At 45.2% G+C, this 18,853-nt stretch overlaps 1 protein-coding gene across 1 annotated transcript in view; it reads left to right on the plus strand.

Moving 5' to 3' along the window:
- NAA16 (N-alpha-acetyltransferase 16, NatA auxiliary subunit) overlaps positions 1 to 7,748 on the plus strand; it is a 772,708-nt gene extending 764,960 nt beyond the window's left edge. The window contains exon 20 of the mRNA XM_086934938.1: positions 3,438 to 7,748. Coding sequence (XP_086791064.1) covers positions 3,438 to 3,638 — 201 coding nt within the window. The 3' untranslated portion in view covers positions 3,639 to 7,748. The remainder of the gene's footprint in view (positions 1 to 3,437) is intronic.
- The last annotated feature ends 11,105 nt before the right edge of the window (positions 7,749 to 18,853 follow it).

The raw sequence follows: 18,853 nt of genomic DNA on the forward strand, positions 1-18,853 counted from the left end.
TGCTCCCAGCATTGCCAATCTCTATGTGCACAGCTTTGAAACCCAGGATATCTACCCACCGAACAATTCATAATGATCGAATCCCAAAGTCTGGAAAAGATACATTGACGATATATTGATGGTAATGGGAGGGCTCTGCTAACTCCTTGGAAACCTTTGCTATTTATTTGAACTCAGGAATCCTCATCTCAAATTCACTTCTGAGTTTAGCAATGTCTCCCTCCCTTTTCTGGACCTACGATTATACCCTAAAGATGGCGGCATATACTCAAAGTTATATAAAAAGCCTATGGCTCTCCTCTCCTTACTGAGCTACACCAGATTCCATCTGCATGCTCTCAGAAACATTCTCCTGGTGGGACAATTCCTCGAGTTACATAGAAACTGTATGGACGTTACCAAGTAGAAGGAACATGCTGACACACCTAGCACCCACTTGTCACAATGAGCTTATCCCTCCCAACTTATACAGAAAGCATGGAATAATCATTGAGAGGCCCTCCTCAAAACATACACAAAAATCCCTAAAGATTAGTTGGTGTGTGTAAGGACTTAGTCACTCGACCAACATAGTGAAAAAATCCATCAGAAAAATATTGGAGATATACTCGGACATACTTGTCCCCACACTCTATCTACCGTTTTGAGAGCATCTCAATAGAAAACTCTATGGTTCAGTATGCCGGCCAAAGGACACTATCTCTGCTGTACGTGTTCGGTCTGTCCTTACTATACTGCAGTGTCATCTGTAGATCTTGGTCTAGCCACTCCCTGGGAACTACGCACCCTGACTAACTGAAATACAGATAGATGGAGTCATCTAAATATTGCGTTGCCCTTGTAACTTGATCTATGTGGGCATGGCCATGCGCAAGGCAAAACAGAGTATAGTTGAGCATCGGAGTATTGAACAACACTAAACTCACACGACATTCCTCCATGCGGGATATACACAGAACAATATCCATTGGACAATTGTTGATAAACCACACTATCTGAGTACAATGGGATCTCTGAAATCTGTTCTATTTCACAGGAAACAAAGATGGATTCATAGGCTCCGCTGTGACGCACAAGGACTAAATGATGGTATCCCTTGGACTAGTTTGGGCAAGTAGTTGATCGAGGGCTGCCCATTTGACAATGGTCGTCCATCTTCTACTCTAGCTGATGCATTTGGATACAAAGCTTGCTGTATCTATTTACCATAATCCCCACCATAAATTAGCTATAAATTTAGGAAATTCATCTCTCTAGCCTAGTATATGCTCCAATGGGAAAAAGCCACTACAACGCGGCTGCTTCCATGAATAACCTTAACCGTGCATGCGATACTACGCATGTGTGGTTACCACACATACCTTTACAACAAATTCAATTGTAAAGGTATGTGTGTGACGGGTGACCAGCGTTACCACGCTCAACCTTCATCACATATGCCATGACAACAAGATACGTAGTAAAGGCATGTGTGATAAGAGTGGTGGAGGCTATCGGCGTCATTTGAGGAAACTGAAAGACCCTTCCGCTTCCTTTTTATGAGGGCTGGAGGTGGGAGTTTGAAGGGGACCAGTTATGGAACTTGTGGCAGGGGTATCAGATAACCTTTAGCATGAATATACCTTTCCATGCATGGTTATACAACAAAATTTGTTATAAACGTCTTTGTGGCAAAGGCATATTTCTGCTAAAGGTTATGCGTGGTAATGGCATTCGTGTTGTAACGTATGCGTGGTAAAGACATGTGTTGCAACGGAATGCGTTAACCTGTTCCAATTAGGTATTTCCATATACACTTCCTTGTACTAAGTTTTTTGTGGTAAATAGAACGGTATAGCTGGGCTGTGCATGTGCAGGGCAGAAATATGTTGACCTCAATAAGTGGTATATTTGTTGATAAACCCTAGTCCAAGGGCACGGCACAAAAAAATATTTATTCCCCTGGAGACAGTTTTAACATGTGTTTATATTTGCACTCTGCCCCTCACTCATCATATTTTTGGTTCCCTCTCCAAAAAACACCTCTGCTCCTCTTCCAGTTTTGAAGAGTTGTAGCCCACACCACGGACCTTGTGGCCCTGGTGTGAGGAGGGAACCCCTATGATGAAGCATGTCACCTTTGGGTGAGTGAAGGTTCTCGTCCTTGGAAAGGTCTCTCTTCGCCATAAACAGGACACACAACATCTTGACCCTCTTATTACATCGATATTACTTTTAGGAGCTCCCTCCTCGATGGTTTCCTTTTATGACATAATGTCTTTAAATAACGTCTTGAGAACTTATTTTCAGTGAGTTGCAATACAAATAGGGATTAGTACACTCTTTCCATGGGGCTTCTCCCTGTGATCTTTTGTATCTATTAGCAAGTGATTTAACTAAAATGATGAAGTCCTAGATATTACTGTTTGCTACTTCTGCTCCCTTCATCTCCTATCATCTACATCTTTTATATTGTTGATTATCCAAGTACTGCTGCAAATTGGAAGTGGTTTAAAAGCCATTTTAGAGCTGTAACTCAAGGAGGCAATGTCCTGAGAGATACAGTGACATGTTGAAGGCAGGAAAATGTGATACAATTTGCCCACTCCATTAATGATCAGGCATGCTTATCCAATCTAATTGATTGGGTTGGAGGGTGCATCGTTGAGGGAAATGTCCTTGTACTCTGGTTGTAGATAAATGGTATTACTCCAAATGTTTTGGATGTTGCAACTAAAATCTACTTCAGTTATAGTCCAAAGCCATAAATAGTATGCAATAGCGTCAGTACCAATTTTCCTAACCATTTTTTTATTTTAAGAACAGTGGATTGTTCAATAACCGATCAGTGACACAGCTAATGTACTACTCTAGAAAACTGCTCTTCCTCAACATCCGGGCCTCCTTCACATAACACTTTCAAGCTAGATTTTCAGCAAATTTGTCAGATTTCATTCATTTAATTGCAAACAAGCTGGATATGTTTAAGCAGTGAGCCAATCAATTTTCATGTTCAAATAAACAATTGGATTTGGTGGTGACAACATACTATCAAAAGTGTGTTATGGTTCAATAAACTGATAGATAATTAAGAGGTTCAAGAATGTAAAAGTAACTTGCAGAGTATAGTTTAAGGCTCCGCTTGGCTAACTCAGCCTGTTCCCCTTCCGTACTTGATATAAGTAACACTTTGCTTCATACCACTAAAATGTATGCTTTGAATCTTCTCAGGATACTTTTGAAGTGTGCTCTTTGTAAATGAACAAATCGGGTAAACTGGTTCTCTTCACTGCAAGAAAGTGTGGTGTAAAGTGAAAGTGCTTCTTGAGTGTGCATGACATATATTATAATATCACATATATTGCACCTTTTTAAAATATCTATAGTTCTCATGGTAAGTACATCAGGTCTTTAACAAATGCTTCAATGATTTGAAATCACTGTTTCTTTTTCTGTAGAGTTTAACAATGGTTTTGGAAGCCTTGCTTGATGGAAGCTTTGGTAGCTGCAACACTCAGCATGAGGAGTACCAGGCGACATGTCATAAACTGTTTCCATTTACATCTGCCTTTATGCCTGCTATAAATGACCAAGAATGCAGCCCTGCATCAGTGAATCATACAGCCCTAAACCATGAAATGCTGTCCAATGAAATCTGAAGAATTCCTTTTACAGACTGCAGCTGAACGTATATTTAGGGTTGCTTTCCACAAAGCATTTTACTGTTCCACAGAAAAAAAACTATTGCTTTGGTTAAGTGACAATGAAATATCCAACAAGGCCTGCCAATTGTTATTGTACACATATCTGATCAGCATTTGTCATCTTAATACTTTTACAGTTAAGTTTTTTAACAACAAAATCCCCTACTTATGAACGTTATATTTAAGGCTCTGTTTGTGTATTGCTTCAGATGACAACAGAAATGATCAGTTTTCTGTTGCTATTTTTCATCAAACTAATTTAGTGTTGCTTGAATGGTGTTTTTCTCATATTCATTTTTATTTGGCTAGGTTTTTGGAGATCTTTTTGTATTTATTTTTCATATTATTTCCACATCAGTTTGAAAGACTTGACTGCACATACTGTTTTTTTACATGGAACCTGTTTTTGCCAAATCTACTGTATGTATTGTTTGATGTTTTAACAGGATGAGAAAGTAAAGACTTATGAGTCATAGCTTTTAATTCCACTTCTATTTGTCATATATATTTTATTTTTTTGGTGTTTTAACATTTATAGTTATTGAAGGTTGGACATCTATTGAGGATAAAAGCACTCTGGGTAAGAGTTAGTGGTAATGTTTAATATAACACGTTTACAACTCTTTTAAATACTAAAGCAGTTGTGTCAAGAAAAGAAAGCCTATGCTTTAGACACAGTCACAGGCCTTACGATTTTCCATTGTCCCCAGAACCTAATGTAACGGATTGCCTTGAATTACTTTTGGTTTACTGTTAAGCATATCAACTAATGAGGCAATTGGCTTTTGGTACTAACAGTTGTATTTATCTAATCAAATGGATGTCTACATGTACAGATTTACCCTTAATGTAGTTGGGACTCAAACCCTTTTCGCAGAAAAGAAAAGAAATTATGGTTCCATGCATGTAGTCTTTTAAACATTAGTGCCTGCTTTTATTTTGTACAGATCCTGCTACATTTCCTTTTGTGCTAGAACGGAAAACCACAAGGTATTCCCTTGCTGATAATGTGGCAAGTTGTTAAGAAGTTGGGAGTATCTCTGAGAATGTGTTACGTATTGGTTAAGGTGTTGGAGGCTAGAAACATGCTCACCGATACTAGTTCATATTAAGTAAGGCTACATACAGCAAGTTGTGAATCTTTCTTTTCTTTTGTAGATGTTCGTGTACATTGTTTGCAAACATTTAGCCCATTTGCTTTGCTGCCAAGAAAATCTACATATGGGGGTTACTTTGCACAGTCAGTGGTAGAACAGAGATATAATCAACTTGAAGTGTTTTTTTCCAGTCTCAGAATGAGATTTTAGAAACTGTATTTACTTAAGACCTCAATCCTAGGACTATGCATCTTATATCTCCTACAACTATGTCATAAAATGGAACCTTCTGAGCCACAGAAGTTGCCTGCTAGAGAAATTCCTGTAACCAAACTCTTCAATCCCAATGTCCAGCTATTCTAACTCCAGCTCCATTTTGTGCTTGCGTCTCTTTAAATACTGAGTTATTCCTGACAATAAGGGCTGACCTGGTGTGGTTGTATATTAAGCACTATACAGGATCACCTCCTGGAGGTTTTTCTCCAACCACAGTCATTTCTATAGAATATAGATATAATGCATGTATGTCTGCAACAGCCCTAGTTAGGAAGTTTCATAAATATGAATCAACCCTCGGAACTCACCCAACATTCATAATGTTCTGCTTCAAGGCTTTAATTGGTCTTTATGCTTTACAGAGGCCACTGTAGAGCAAACCTAATGTGGCAGGGATAGTCACTCCTGATTCCCTTAGCTATTTAATACAAGCATCTATTAAGTTGAACATCCTGAAATCCCCTGGTAGGAAATGTATGTCCTGCAAGCTGTTCATATTTTTCACAATAAGAGTTAATGAAGGGTATATTGCTGTTCATTCATGATAATGGTGTTCCTGTTTTGGTCATCCTAGAGTTGGGCCCTGCCCCAACAGCAGTACATTACATCATTCAGTGAATACTAGATATACTTAAAGGGCCTGTTCCAAGAAGGATCTTTCATATTCCTCCCACTCTTCTACTGTACCTTTCTTCTTAAATTGAGGGGTTCCATCAGGAGAGGAAAGCTTATTGCTCTAAGTATCCATACCCTTCCAAGCGGGAATTAAAACAATGAATCTTCCAAGTGTGTTTAAACACTTAAGAATGTTAAAATGTTTATTATGTTACAGTCACAAGTCCCTGTCCCCAAAAAGGTAGTTAGCCAGTGTCTTAAAACCTTCAGAAAGCACTATACTATGTCTTGAAACAGTAGACTTGTATATAAATGTGTTGTAGTACACTTTGACACTAATGATTTTCTACTGAACCACACCTTAATTACAGTAGTCTATATGTGATTCTGCATCTTCACATGTATAAGATCCAAATATTCATTTAACTTCCTTGAAGGGCATTTGGAGACTGGGCTTGAAGGTTCTGCGAACTGTACTACAATATAAAGGCTGTTGACCATTACATTTTTGCCACTGTGTTGGGAGGTTCTGGCTCTATAGGATCTCTGGTTCATGGGGATTTGTGTACCGTTATCTTGTTAGGGGGAAAGAGTATTTTGGAAGTTTCACTTAGTAGGCTGAGGTCCTCCTAAATCTGGAACATTTACTTTTTGGTCGCAATAGTTTTAGGAATCCCCGAGTGGTCCAGCGTGGACAAGAGGCTATTGAAAACAATTGAGTTGAGTTGCTTGCATATATCTCTTGCACTTTTTGTTATATATAAGGTAAAAAGTTCTTTGAAATTAGTAAGCAAACCAAAGTTCTTTTTGCAAAAGACACACAATTGCAGCACTAAGCCGGGTTCATAGAACAAGTACAGTGACCTTAAAAAAAAAAACATTTTGTTTTAAAGCCACAGAGTTGCGTTACTCAGATGAGGAGACCAGTTATTGCCCCCATTCATGTGAAATCATCTTTCCTTCACAGTCCAGACTTGAGATATCTAATCTTCCTCCATCTTTTAAAGAGAAATTACACAAGTAGAGATGGTTGGGCATAAATATGGTACATCCTTAGGCAACTGACATTCGCCTGTTGTGCTCTGAAATAAATGCTACATCTCTTAATTGTTCAGGGGGCAATATCCTGGATCGGTTGGAGTCCTACAGCAGTTGAATTGTTGTGTTACTCATGCCAGTCTGTTTTTGTTGAAAACACTTGAATAACCTTGTATTTTCTGGGGAAGTCATACAATATGATCAAGGAAAAATTGTGCTGATGTAAACTCACGAAGTGTTGATTAGGTCCTAAACTTGGATTTATTGCCATAAAACCTGTTTAACGAAGTGGAGCTTAATGTGTGTTACTTGAAGACTCAGTTCTACATTCGTCCACTATCGACTGCAATATAGACTAACATTATGTTGTGTAATACCTACACTATGAAATGTAATGTAATGCTTGGAGCAAATGACACGTGGGGCCCATTCTTGCATTAAGTGTTGTAATAATTCATGAGTCTTTCTGAGTCGTTGTGAATTTTGACAGTGTGTTCAGAGGCAAGGAACAACTTATGATTAGAATAACATGTATTCTGTTATTAACTATTTGGACATACACAAAGGTTAGACTGTAAAGGTTTCATTTCGTACATATGGCATTGAAACTTTTATTTCATGGTTACGTGAATAGATTAACTGTTAAAAGCAGAAACACAAGTAGTTCATGGCTGAAACTAGCATTATGGGTGTGGTTTTGAAGGATGTAATTGCTTGTCTAACTATTTTAACATCTATTATTGAAATTATTTTTCAAGTGCTTAATACACAAAAAATACAGTTCCTTAAAGGTTTTGAGCGATCATCAAATGCTTTATTTTGAGTGCACTACTGCATATGTATGTCAGTGAAGTCACAACATCATAGTACGAGTAAATAAAAGTTCATGAGAGGGGATTTTTTTTTAAGAACTTAAACTGTTAAAATACTTTCTCCTTTTTTATTAAACTATTTCAATCCAGTCGTGTTGAAGGAAAACCTGGTCACTGTAAAATAATGGCAAAATATGTAATGCTGTAATAAATTATTTTGTACACAACTGTGAGATATACTGTTTATATGCCTTTGGAATTTGATTGTTCTTTTAAGATTATCCTGTTTTAAATGTCAAATCTGAAAGAAACAGTTACTTATAGGTTCCTTACCTTGGAATTATCCCCAGGAGTCACACTGGATCTGGAATTTTTTTTCATCAGCAGTACCCCCAGCGCATCCGAAGGTGGAGTCGGTCGACCACGCTTTCGCCATTGTGGTCGCTGGGATGACGTTGCGGTGCTACTTAGACGCCGCCCTTGCGCGCTGATGCCAGTTCTTTCTTTTTCCGTGCCAGCAAGCGCAGATCCGAAGAGAGCGGTACTTCCAGTCACTTTTTGACAGACTTTTTCTCGACTTCGTTTTTTGAGTCCATCCACTCCTGGTGCACAAGGGATGTCCGGCTTCAAGGCTTGTGGTTCTTGTAACCGACTGATGTCGGTGATGGCTCCGCACTGCGTGTGTCTCTACTGCCTGAAGCAGGACCACGACCCAAAGTCGTGCTCCGATTGCCGGACCATGGCTCCGAAGTCTTTGCGGTAGTGGTCCTGAAAGCTACTCAAGGCCCGAAAGTCAGCTCTGCGCCGTTCAAAGTCCCGGTCGCATAGGAGGTCGAGGGACCGGTCGGGGATCCACCATTTTTCATCCAAGTCTTCGCACTCGGTCAGGTAAGTCGAAGCACAAGCAGAATTCGAACAAGCATCATCGCTCTTTGACTTCTACCCAGCCATCGGCCGACGTGACGAAGGATGTGGGTCCGTGTGCGGAGCCCTTTGGGTCGGCTCCGGGTTTCCCCCCCCCCCCTTCCATGGTGCGACCCCTGCTCAGCTTTGTTAGTTTTATGAAGCGATGCAAGCCATCTATGGGCAGCCCGACTCCGCCGTCTCGCCTTCGGGCCCAGCTGAGGGCCCTGGGCCTTCGACTGAGGCGGGTTTGGCAGCGGCGCTGCAGGGTCCGCTTGGATCCAAGCCTGAATCCGGATCGGCGCCGGTCGACCTTACTACGCCTCCCCTGTGCTGATTCCACCGGCACCACGTCTGCAGCCAGCGTCCACCCCGGCCTCCACCTCGAGGTCGACACGGAACCGGACCGGCGTCGACCGACAATAAACATGCTTGCGGCGCCCCTCAAGCACAAGTATGTGCTTTGAAAAAGAGCAGGCTGAGCGCGCACGCACGTACTTTCACCATTCTTTCTTTAAAACGTCCTTTTAGAGCGCGCGCGCACCACTCCCGGGCTTGTCTTTCTTGAAAGTGTTAGTTGGGAAATGCCATCTATACCACTTTACATGTAATGTCCTATCATGCAGACTTTCCCACTTTACGATTATGTTCTTCCGTTTGGTTTTGAAACAGCATTTTTCTGATGTGAGCGAACTATGCTGGCCGACGTCTCTCTGTTGTCTCTTTTGCAACATTTCTCCAGCCTATCACGTTTTCCCTTTGTCGTGAGCTCTGCCTTGCATGATGCAGCGCACGCAGTGTGCACTCATTGGAACCTGCTGTCTAAACTGGTTACGTTACGTCTGACTCCCATCTCTCTTCTATTCTTCTTCCTCCTCCACTTTTCTCTCCTCACTCCAGTCTCTTTCCCCCTTGTTCATTATCCCTCCTGCATTTCCCCATTCCACCCCACTCTCTGCCCTCCCGTCTCCCATCCAAGCCTCTTTCTCCCCGATTTCTTTCTCCTAAGCCCGCCCACGTTTCCTTCTCCCTTCTCGCTCCTCCTCCCTACATCGCCACCCCGTTACTCCCCCTCCCTTTTCCTTTCTATCGGCTCCTCCTCTTGTTCCTGGAGCCCATCTTCTTGTCCTGTGTTGCCTTGCCCCCTCATGTTGCCCCTCTGCTGGCTTTGGGGCGGGGGGGAAGGGCCCCGCCGGCTCTAGTTTATGGGCTGGTCATCCCTGAAAGAGGACCCCCAGTCCGGGGGCTGCGGGCAGACACACACCCTTTGCACCCCCCACGAGGCCCTGGCTTTCCAGAGCTGGGCACTGCCTGACCTCCCTGGCTGGTCCTGGTTAGTCCCTCGGAGTGCTCCCCATGCAGCATGGCATGGTGACATCCGCGCCTATGCATGCCAGTTGCGCATCTGTTCTCACCTCTGGCCGGTCTTACCGGTCTGCCCTCGTTGCACTGCCTGTCCTAACCTCTGCCCTGCCTTATGTATGTCCCCACCTTTGAGGGTCCTCGCCTCATGTGCGTCATCTTACCTGTGTGCCCACCTCTGATTTGAGTCACATGTGTCCTTGCCTCTGCGTGTCGTAATTTCTACCCTCGCGGTGCCCACATTCTCGCTACCCTCAACTGCCTGCTCTTACTGTGCCCACCTTTGTCTGCCCACTTGAGCTCTCACCTGCCTGTCCTCACCCCTGCCTGCCCACTGAGCTCTCATCTGCCTGTCCTCACCCCTGCCAACCCACTTGAGCTCTCACCTGCCTGCCCTCACCCCTGCCTGCCCACTTGAGGTCTCACCTGCCTTTCCCCACCCCTGTCTCACCTCCTGAGCTCTAACCGGCCTGCCCTCACCCCTGCCTGCTCAGTGAGCTCTCACCTGCCTGTCCTCACCCCTGCCTGCCCACTGAGCTCTCACCTGCCTGCCCTCACCCCTGCCTACCCACTTAGCTCTCACCTGCATGTCCTCACCCCTGCCTGCCCACTGAGCCCTCACCTGCCTGTCCTCACCCCTGTCTGCCCACAGAGCTCTCACCTGCCTGCCCTCACCCTTGCCTGCCCACTTGAGGTCTCACATGCCTGTCCTCACCGCTGTCTGCCCACTTCAGCTCTCACCTGTCTGTCCTCACCCCTGCCTGCCCACTGAGGCTCTCACCTGCCTGTCCTCACTCGTGCCTACCCACTTGAGCTCTCACCTGCCTACCCACTACCTGCCTGTCTTCACCCCTGCCTGCTCACTGAGCTCTCACCTGCCTGTCCTCACCCCTGCCTGCCCACTGAGCCCTCACCTGCCTGCCCACTTGAGGTCTCACATGCCTGTTCTCACCCCTGTCTGACCTCTTGAGCTCTAACCACTACCTGTCCTTACCACTGCCTGCCCACACCACTGCCTGCCCACACCACTGCCTGCCCACACCACTGCCTGCCCACTGAGCTCTCACCTGCCCGTCCTCACCCGTCTGCCCACTTGAGCTCTCACCTGCCTACCCACTACCTGCCTGTCCTCACCCCTGCCTGCTCACTGAGCTCTCCCCTGCCTGTCCTCACCTCTGCCTGCCCACTGAGCTTTCACCTGCCTGTCCTCACCCCTGCCTGCCCACTTGAGCTCTCACCTGCCTGCCCTCACCCCTGCCTGCCCACTTGTGGTCTCACCTGCCTGTCCTCACCTCTGCCTGCCCACTGAGCTCTCACATGCCTGTCCTCACCCCTGCCTGCCCACTGAGCTCTCACCTGCCTGTCCTCACCCCTGCCTGCCCACTTGAGCTCTCACCTGCCTGCCCACTTGAGCTCTCACCTGCCTGTGCTTTAGCCATCGTACAGCCCTTTTACGAAGCACATACTCGTGCTTGTGGCGGCATACAGTTTGCGGGAGTGCGCGACAAGCACAAGTATGTGCTTTGAAAAAGAGCAGGCTGTGCGCGCACGCACCTTCGCCATGCTTTTTTAGGTCTCGCCTATGCAGCGCATGCGCTGCTGAGGAGACCTTTAGCCGTTGTGCAGCTCTTTTTCAAAGCACATGCTCTACTAGCTTGTGGTGGCATACGCCTTGCGGGAGTGCGCAGCGGCACGCCACAAGCACGAGTATGTGCTTTGAAAAAGAGCAGACTGGTCTCCCAAGCGCACCCCGCACCTCTTTCCTTGCCCACACGTTCCGTCAACCACACTGCTCCTAATCGGCAACAATGGCGGCTGCACTTTTCTTCTTGTTTCTTTCTTATTCTTCCACCCTTATTTATCTTCGGATTTTCTTTCCTCGTTCTCCCATATCCGTGTTCCTTACTCTTTCTTATCTTGCTTTCTTGGACGGTTGTTTCCTTGGTTTTTTTTAAACCGCTTTTGTGCTAGGTTTTAAAATCACTCTTCCACAATGTTAGTATTTTTTTATTTATCATTCACTCTCGGATCGGTAAATAAAAACAAAAGCCTGTGCCCTTTTGTCAGCGCACATGCATGCCTCTATAGAATGACCTGATAGCCGTGCCATTGTGTGTGGCATTTAAAAAAAATTTAAAACCATGTTGCACAGCAACCTCAACTTTTGTTTGTAGATGTGACTGGTCTCTCAAATTCCTTCTTTCAAGACTGCTTTGCATGCAGCGGTCTGTGTACAACTAGTTCTCTGGGTAAAATATGACTGCTAAATTTCAAGGACTGGGCAGTTTTGCATGTATGGCAGGTACAGATCTCTTCTAATGTGTGGTCAGCTATAATTAATCATAGTATAGCAGCAGAGCAGCACCGACCAAGACCCTTTCATCGACTCTGCATTACATTTCAGCACTGAGCTTAATATTTGCATTATAACTGTCAGCATTTCAGTCTGTTCTTCCTCATTACAACTTTAACTGGGAGAGTGCCGTGAAGCGAGGTTAAGATATTCATGCCTGTGCAACAGTTTTCATAATTGCTTACAAAGGTCATATGTGATTGCCTTTCTTTTTTTATGTTCGCAAAGGTAGAGCATATTTACCTTTGTTTTTTTTTTATCATAGACTCTGTTGTCTTGGAGCTCCTTATTGCAAGAAGAGATCTGGCTTCTTACCCTCTAAATCATAATGACCCACAGAACTTGCATCAGTCCTTCATGGATGGCCCACAGTGTCACGCATTTCAATCTTGGGTCGATGTAGAATGAGCAGTTTTCTCACGTGACTCCTCAATGCATTAGACCAGTGTGGCTGTCAGATGTGTTTCAAGGTTTCCAGGTGTAGCAAGGTCAAAGAAGAGCGCTTACATCATTCTTATTAGCTGCATTTACTGCATATTAGGATGTCTTCTGCTGACTGCAGGCGTACAGGTTGGATCTTACAGCGCTTTCTTTGTTCTTTCCGGAACCTGCCCCCACAGTCATACATCTCAAGTGATCTATATGTGGACAGCTCGAATCCACACCTTCACTCACTCACTCCCGCCAATGCCCCCATTTCAGAAGCAACAGCTTGGCGGTAGAGTGGCAGCAATCGGTGAATTTATCAACAGAGCAAGGGGGGGTGTCTATTGCACCCGTTTGTGTCTCAGCCTTTGTGTTCTTTGCTGTGCTGTGCTTTGTTTCTGCCTACTTCTGTGTGTAGCAGCATGGGAGAGACATGTCCCTGCTTATACTGACCAGTGAACTCAATAGGGACACCCTGCTTCCTCGTTTAATTCACTACATTCAGCAAGGGCGCCACATTTGTCTTCGCCCACGCCCATGGCGCTATTTCAGCAAAGGCTGACTCAGCCTACACAAAACCAATTGGCAGTGTGTGGCCTTATTCACATTAAAGAACCTCTAGTTCTACTTGTGTAGTTTGGTGTGCAGGAAAGCTGCTGGGTCCTAATCTGATCTGAAAAGAGCTTTTTTTTGTCGAGATGCAGTTTGCAGATTGTAAGTGGAAGAATCCTGAAAAGCACAGAATGCTTGTAAGTTTTGTTGCCAGGTAGAGTGATGTAGGTGTTCCAAAACTAAAATCTTTGGACAGCAATGGTGGAACACACCTAAGATCGGAGCTCTGTCAGACCCTGGGAGAGAAATAAGAAAAATGCCAATAATACCTAACTGAACTGGAAAATTCCTATTAACGAGGACGTCTGAGATAAGCAGCTGTAAGAGAGGTAGACTTTGAGGAGCCGAAAGGTCCGGACAAGAGAGTAATTTACAGAAGAAGTGCTGGAGCGCAAAGGAAGGAAGACCCCAAGATGGCGTACATCTGGAAAAGAGCCAGCCTTGGGAGACTCCCGACCCTAAAAAAGGAAAGCAACTAACTGACAAGGTAGAAATTGCAGTGGTTCCTTGCTGCCCCTCTGGCTTATGCCCAACAATCGCAAAGATTAGAAGTCCGTGGAACCAACAGCAGACGCAGACACAGACCGAAGGACAGTGGAAAGAGGGCAGAAAACGGAACTGCAACTAAGTAATGGGGTTGCCATCTTGAGGGGGATATGCAAGACACGAGAACGGAACACTGGAGCACCGGAGGTTCCTAGAGTCCTGACTACTGCTAGGCGAGGACGTAGAGTCGCTGGGGTGTTTCGGCCGACGATCGCGCAGTGGCTGCACAAGGAAAGCGGCAAGGCTCGGCTCGATGGAAAAAAAAAGAAACAACTGCAAATCTCGGTGTGGGACGCCATCTTGGGACAGGTGCGTGATACGAGCGGGACGGCTTGACAAAAGCGCCGTTATAAGGGCGAGACATCGATGCTGATGGCCCCGTGGAAACAAAGGGTTCAGCTGGGGAGGCAAGAGGGCGTTGAATGCTCCAAGGCCACCTGCAAGAAGCTTAACCCTCATACCGGGCTCTGCATCAACAACAAGGAATGGAGCGAAACGAAACTGCTTGTGGGTAGAGGAGGCCGCCATTTTGCACAAAAAAAGGGTGGAAACCAAGACAACGAGGTACCGCTAACACTTCTCTACTATCCCGATCTCTGCCAGAAGGGCCAGCACAGCCATATTGGGTGGAGCCTACCTGGGGAAGGAGAAGCCTGCCAAAAATAGGTACCAAAAAAAAGCATCCGGCCCAGAGAGGGGTGGGCCTGAAAGGTATAAGCACAAATCACGGAGCGAGACCACACCTGAGGCTGGCGTGGGGGGGGTCTCCTTTGGGGGGAGAGTCTAGACAATCACCCTAGAGGCTGAGGTACAAAGAAACTGACCAGTCCGGAACAAAAAGATCAATGCTCCAGGGAAGGTAAAGGCTGGAAAAGAGGCAGGGGGAAACATTTGTGGGGCCACAATCCGTGATCAAAGGATGCACACAACAGTATACGGGGGAACCGGAAGCTCCAGGGCTAGAGGAGTAACAGCGGAGGTGGCTACTACAAGAGCATCACGAAGGTCCCAGGAGCAGGAGAAAAATCAAGAGACTAGTGGCACAGGCAAGAGCGTGATCGTACCCGTGCCGCTACGCAGACAGCTACCCACAGATCAAAAAGAGGACAAGAGATACAAGCTCCAATTAACAAGAAGAGGCCTGTCAACCATGGCCGGCACCGAGGGGAAATTCCAGCAGCCAGAAAAGAAGGGTGACATGCAAACAGACTTCCCCATTAAACAAAAGCAAGATATCAAAACAACATTGGACATGGACCACGACCTAGCCAAAACAACGAAACAAACCACAGATGCAATCCAGCTGGAACTGGCATATCCATGCTGCAAATAATTGGAGAAGTGTGGCTCAGGGGTTAGAGGCGGCAGACCCGGAAGCTGAGATCGGCCATGGACCAGGGTTCAATTCCTCGCCTTGACGGGTCTTGGGCTCAAAAATTCCATGGACTCGACAATTCTCACTCCTGTGCCTACTCGACTCACGGGTTCACACTCTGTGACTCTGGGCAATAGCTTGCTTAATCTCCACAACGGCCCCTCGCGGTGGGATGCCTGGCTTTCACCTTGTGGATACCCTGCCGGGGTTATCTCACAGGGGAATACCAGGACGGGTTCCCTAAGCAAGCGCTTAGATACCGGGTCGGTGATTTGCGCTATATAAATACATGTACATTTACATTTACATTTACAATAGGCTGTCGGTAGTCGAGCAGGGAGTTTGCGATATTGAAGATGAAGACCTACAAACAAACAAAACCCTTAAGGCATTATCCAAATCCACACTAATGCTACAAAAACAGACTGCAGAGTTGGAAGACAAACACTGGAAAGGCAACATAAGAATCCTAGGGGTACCGGAGGGGGATGAGGACAAAGCAGGGTCATGTATGGCCCTAATTGAGGAGCTGATCCGAAAAATAACGGGACTCAATTTCACCCACCCACTCAAGCTTGATAAAGCCTACAGAGTGCCTGCGGTCAAATCGTCAACCCGGGCAGGCCTGCGCCCGATAATTTGCAAACCATTACGCTCAATGCACACGGAAGCTATCTTCGTGGCAGCAAGAAAGACACAGAATATGCTATGGAAAGGGCACAAAATAATATTCAGGACTACTCTAAGACAACGGGAGACACCAGAAAAGGTTTTTTAGCGCTGATGGAAAAACTGAGGAAGGAGAACATAACCTTCTCTTTCGTCGGACCGGCGAAATTCAAAATCACGGACAGAGGAAAGACTATCTTCTTTGAGGAACCAGGTGAACTGAAAAGATAATTGAAGGGGCCAACACAGCAGGAGATGGATACAGCCCTACCAGGAACAAGCAAAAGAATAGTGTCACCAGAATTAAGAGTGGAATAAAACACAGGGATGAAACATCTGTTGAGAACCCACCCGATAACCAGAACTACCTCAGGAAAACATCAAGAGACAACCTGGGACTGAATAGAAGAAACAACAGATCTACCTCAGACAGATCGAGAAATAAGAAAAGAGATAAACAACTACCTCAGATTGACCACTACAGAACAAGGAAGCCGCTGCATCGAAAAAGACTCAATCATAAAGGAGCGAACTGCGGCTCAATACTGGGTGCCTATGGTCAATAACTCTACTGAACAATATATATCCTTTTCCCTCTATAGTCCTAAAGTCATAAGCGATAAGGGGAACTTAATGGAGGGAAGGGGGTGAGAAGGGTGGAAGAGCGAGTGGGGCAGAGTCCCAGTAATATGCCCACCCGGAGACACTAATATAGACAAGCTGTGTCGTATATGTAAACTTTTCGCTAATAACTTGAATGCCTAGAAACGACCAACTGTAAAAAAAGGAAACAAGGCACACTATTAACGGGCTGGTCCCCAAGGTAGCGCTGTAGGGGGGGAAATCAACATAACCAAAGAGTTTAGTCTCCGGGGGTGGTGAATCGGGGATATTGCTGTCGCACGTCTAGAGTACGAAGTTTTGCTAGGGGGGAGGGGGGTGAGACGAGGGGGGAGGGGAAGTTTGTACTGTCTGTTTAGTCTATATCCACATGTTATCCATTGTCCTCTATTCTATTACTCTGCTATCCACTTTGCGTACAACTACAAGAAGGAGCATAGAACCGGACCCTGTGGGAGGGCGGAACGTCTCGGGCACAAGGAAGTATAAGCATCACGCATCTTTACTAAATGCCAAACACGACCTACTCACTCTCAGACACCACAGGGGAAAGGCGAACGACCGCAACTACCAATGACACAACTTAACAATAGCTCAATCGCAATGAACTTAAAAATAGTGTCTCTACATTTTAAAGGCCTCAACCACCCAATAAAAAAGGAGAAGGACCCTAGATTATCTGGCAAAGAACAAAGGTGACATTCACCTACTGCAGGAAACCAGACTGACACTAGAGGACTCACAAAGATTAAGGGCGAGGTGGATTGGTCAGATGGCCTGATTCCCGGCATCTGGTAAGAAGCAGGGGGTGATCACGCTAGTATCTAGGAGCTCCAACATTAAGCTAGTGGACCAACAAAACAACGAGTCGGGAGGGTACTAATCACGCAGTTGAAAAGGGGGAAGACACCATACATCTTGTTAACTTATACGGGCCGAACAAAGATGACCCAGATTTTTGGGAGGGAGTCTCGAGGAGACTGGAGGCAATTCCCCAAAACGAACTACTTGTAGTGGCAGGCGATTTTAACATAGCACCAGACCATACACTAGGAAGACAATCGCACTGCCACTCAATACCGCCCAAGGCTCGGGGCACCTTAATGAATATCTGCAGCAAATACAATCTCATGGACCCCTGGCGACTACAACACCCAGTCACCAGAGACTACACACTCTATTCCAACTCACACAACTTTTACAGCAGGATAGATTACATTTTAATCTCAGGTTCGCACACAAACTTAGTTGACCACTCAGATATCGCGGCTAGGACTATCTCGGACCACTCGTGTATCAGCCTAGTCCTGAACGGACGGCATAACGAGGACCTACGACGTAGATGGAGGTTCAACAGCGATGTCCTGGCAGAGCAGAATAACAAGAGTAAAATAGAAGAAGACATAAAAAAATACATAAGACTTAACGACACACAGGACATGGACCCTAAGTCCGTATGGGACGCTCTTAAAGCAACAATAACGGGTATAATAATAGAGATTAAAGGAAAAAAGAATAAGAGAGCAAAAGCACAACTAGAGCAACTGGAAAAAGAAATAAAAGGACAAGAAACAACTCCTATAGCTGACCCAAAAAGCAGCACCACACTAGCAACCCTAACAAAGAAGAAATGTGAATACAATAAAATCCTGAGTGAAAGGGCAGGGCTGTGGATAATCAAATATAAGGCAATCAACCTCTGCGAAGCTAACAAAGCAGGGAAGATCCTAGCCTCTTACCTAAAGCACAAACAAAAGCAACACATCATATCCTCATTTACAGACTCAAAGAATAACACACATACGAGGCATAAAGAAATACTAAAAACATTCAGCGATTTTTATCAGGACTTATACAAGAAAGACCAGTCTTTGGATGAGGAGGGATGTATAGGGTACCTAGAGAGACTAAACCTACCAAATATAACAGACGACGTAGCATGCACACTAGGGAAGGAGATAAGCCAAGCAGAAATTGAAGAGGCAGTAAAGTCTCTTTAAGACAACAAGGCCCCGGGTCTAGATGGCTACACGGCCACATTTTACAAAACTTTCCTAGGTCTCTTGACACCCACCATGAAGAAAGCTTTCAACCACCAAGATAAGGCAGGATCAGTAACCCAGTCCATGTCAGAAGCAAATATTGTAGTCATCCCGAAGGAAGGCAAAAACACACAATTACCCCAAAAGTACAGATCTATTTCACTAATCAATGTGGACTGTAAAATCTACTCGAAAATACTGGCCTCAAGGTTTAACACTGTACTCCCAAAGTTAATTAGCAATGCACAGGTAGGATTCCTAAAGATGCGCATGTCGCATGACAACACAAGACTGTTGTCACATTTTAGAACGGGCTGAGGTGACTGATGAACCAGCGGTGGCGATAACACTAGATGCCAAGAAGGCGTTTGATAGGGTATCATGGCATTTCCTGGAGCAATGAATGAGCACATTCAACCTGGG

Source organism: Lissotriton vulgaris, chromosome 8 (assembly GCF_964263255.1).
Source record: "Lissotriton vulgaris chromosome 8, aLisVul1.2, whole genome shotgun sequence".
NCBI classification, from domain to species: Eukaryota; Metazoa; Chordata; class Amphibia; order Caudata; family Salamandridae; genus Lissotriton; species Lissotriton vulgaris.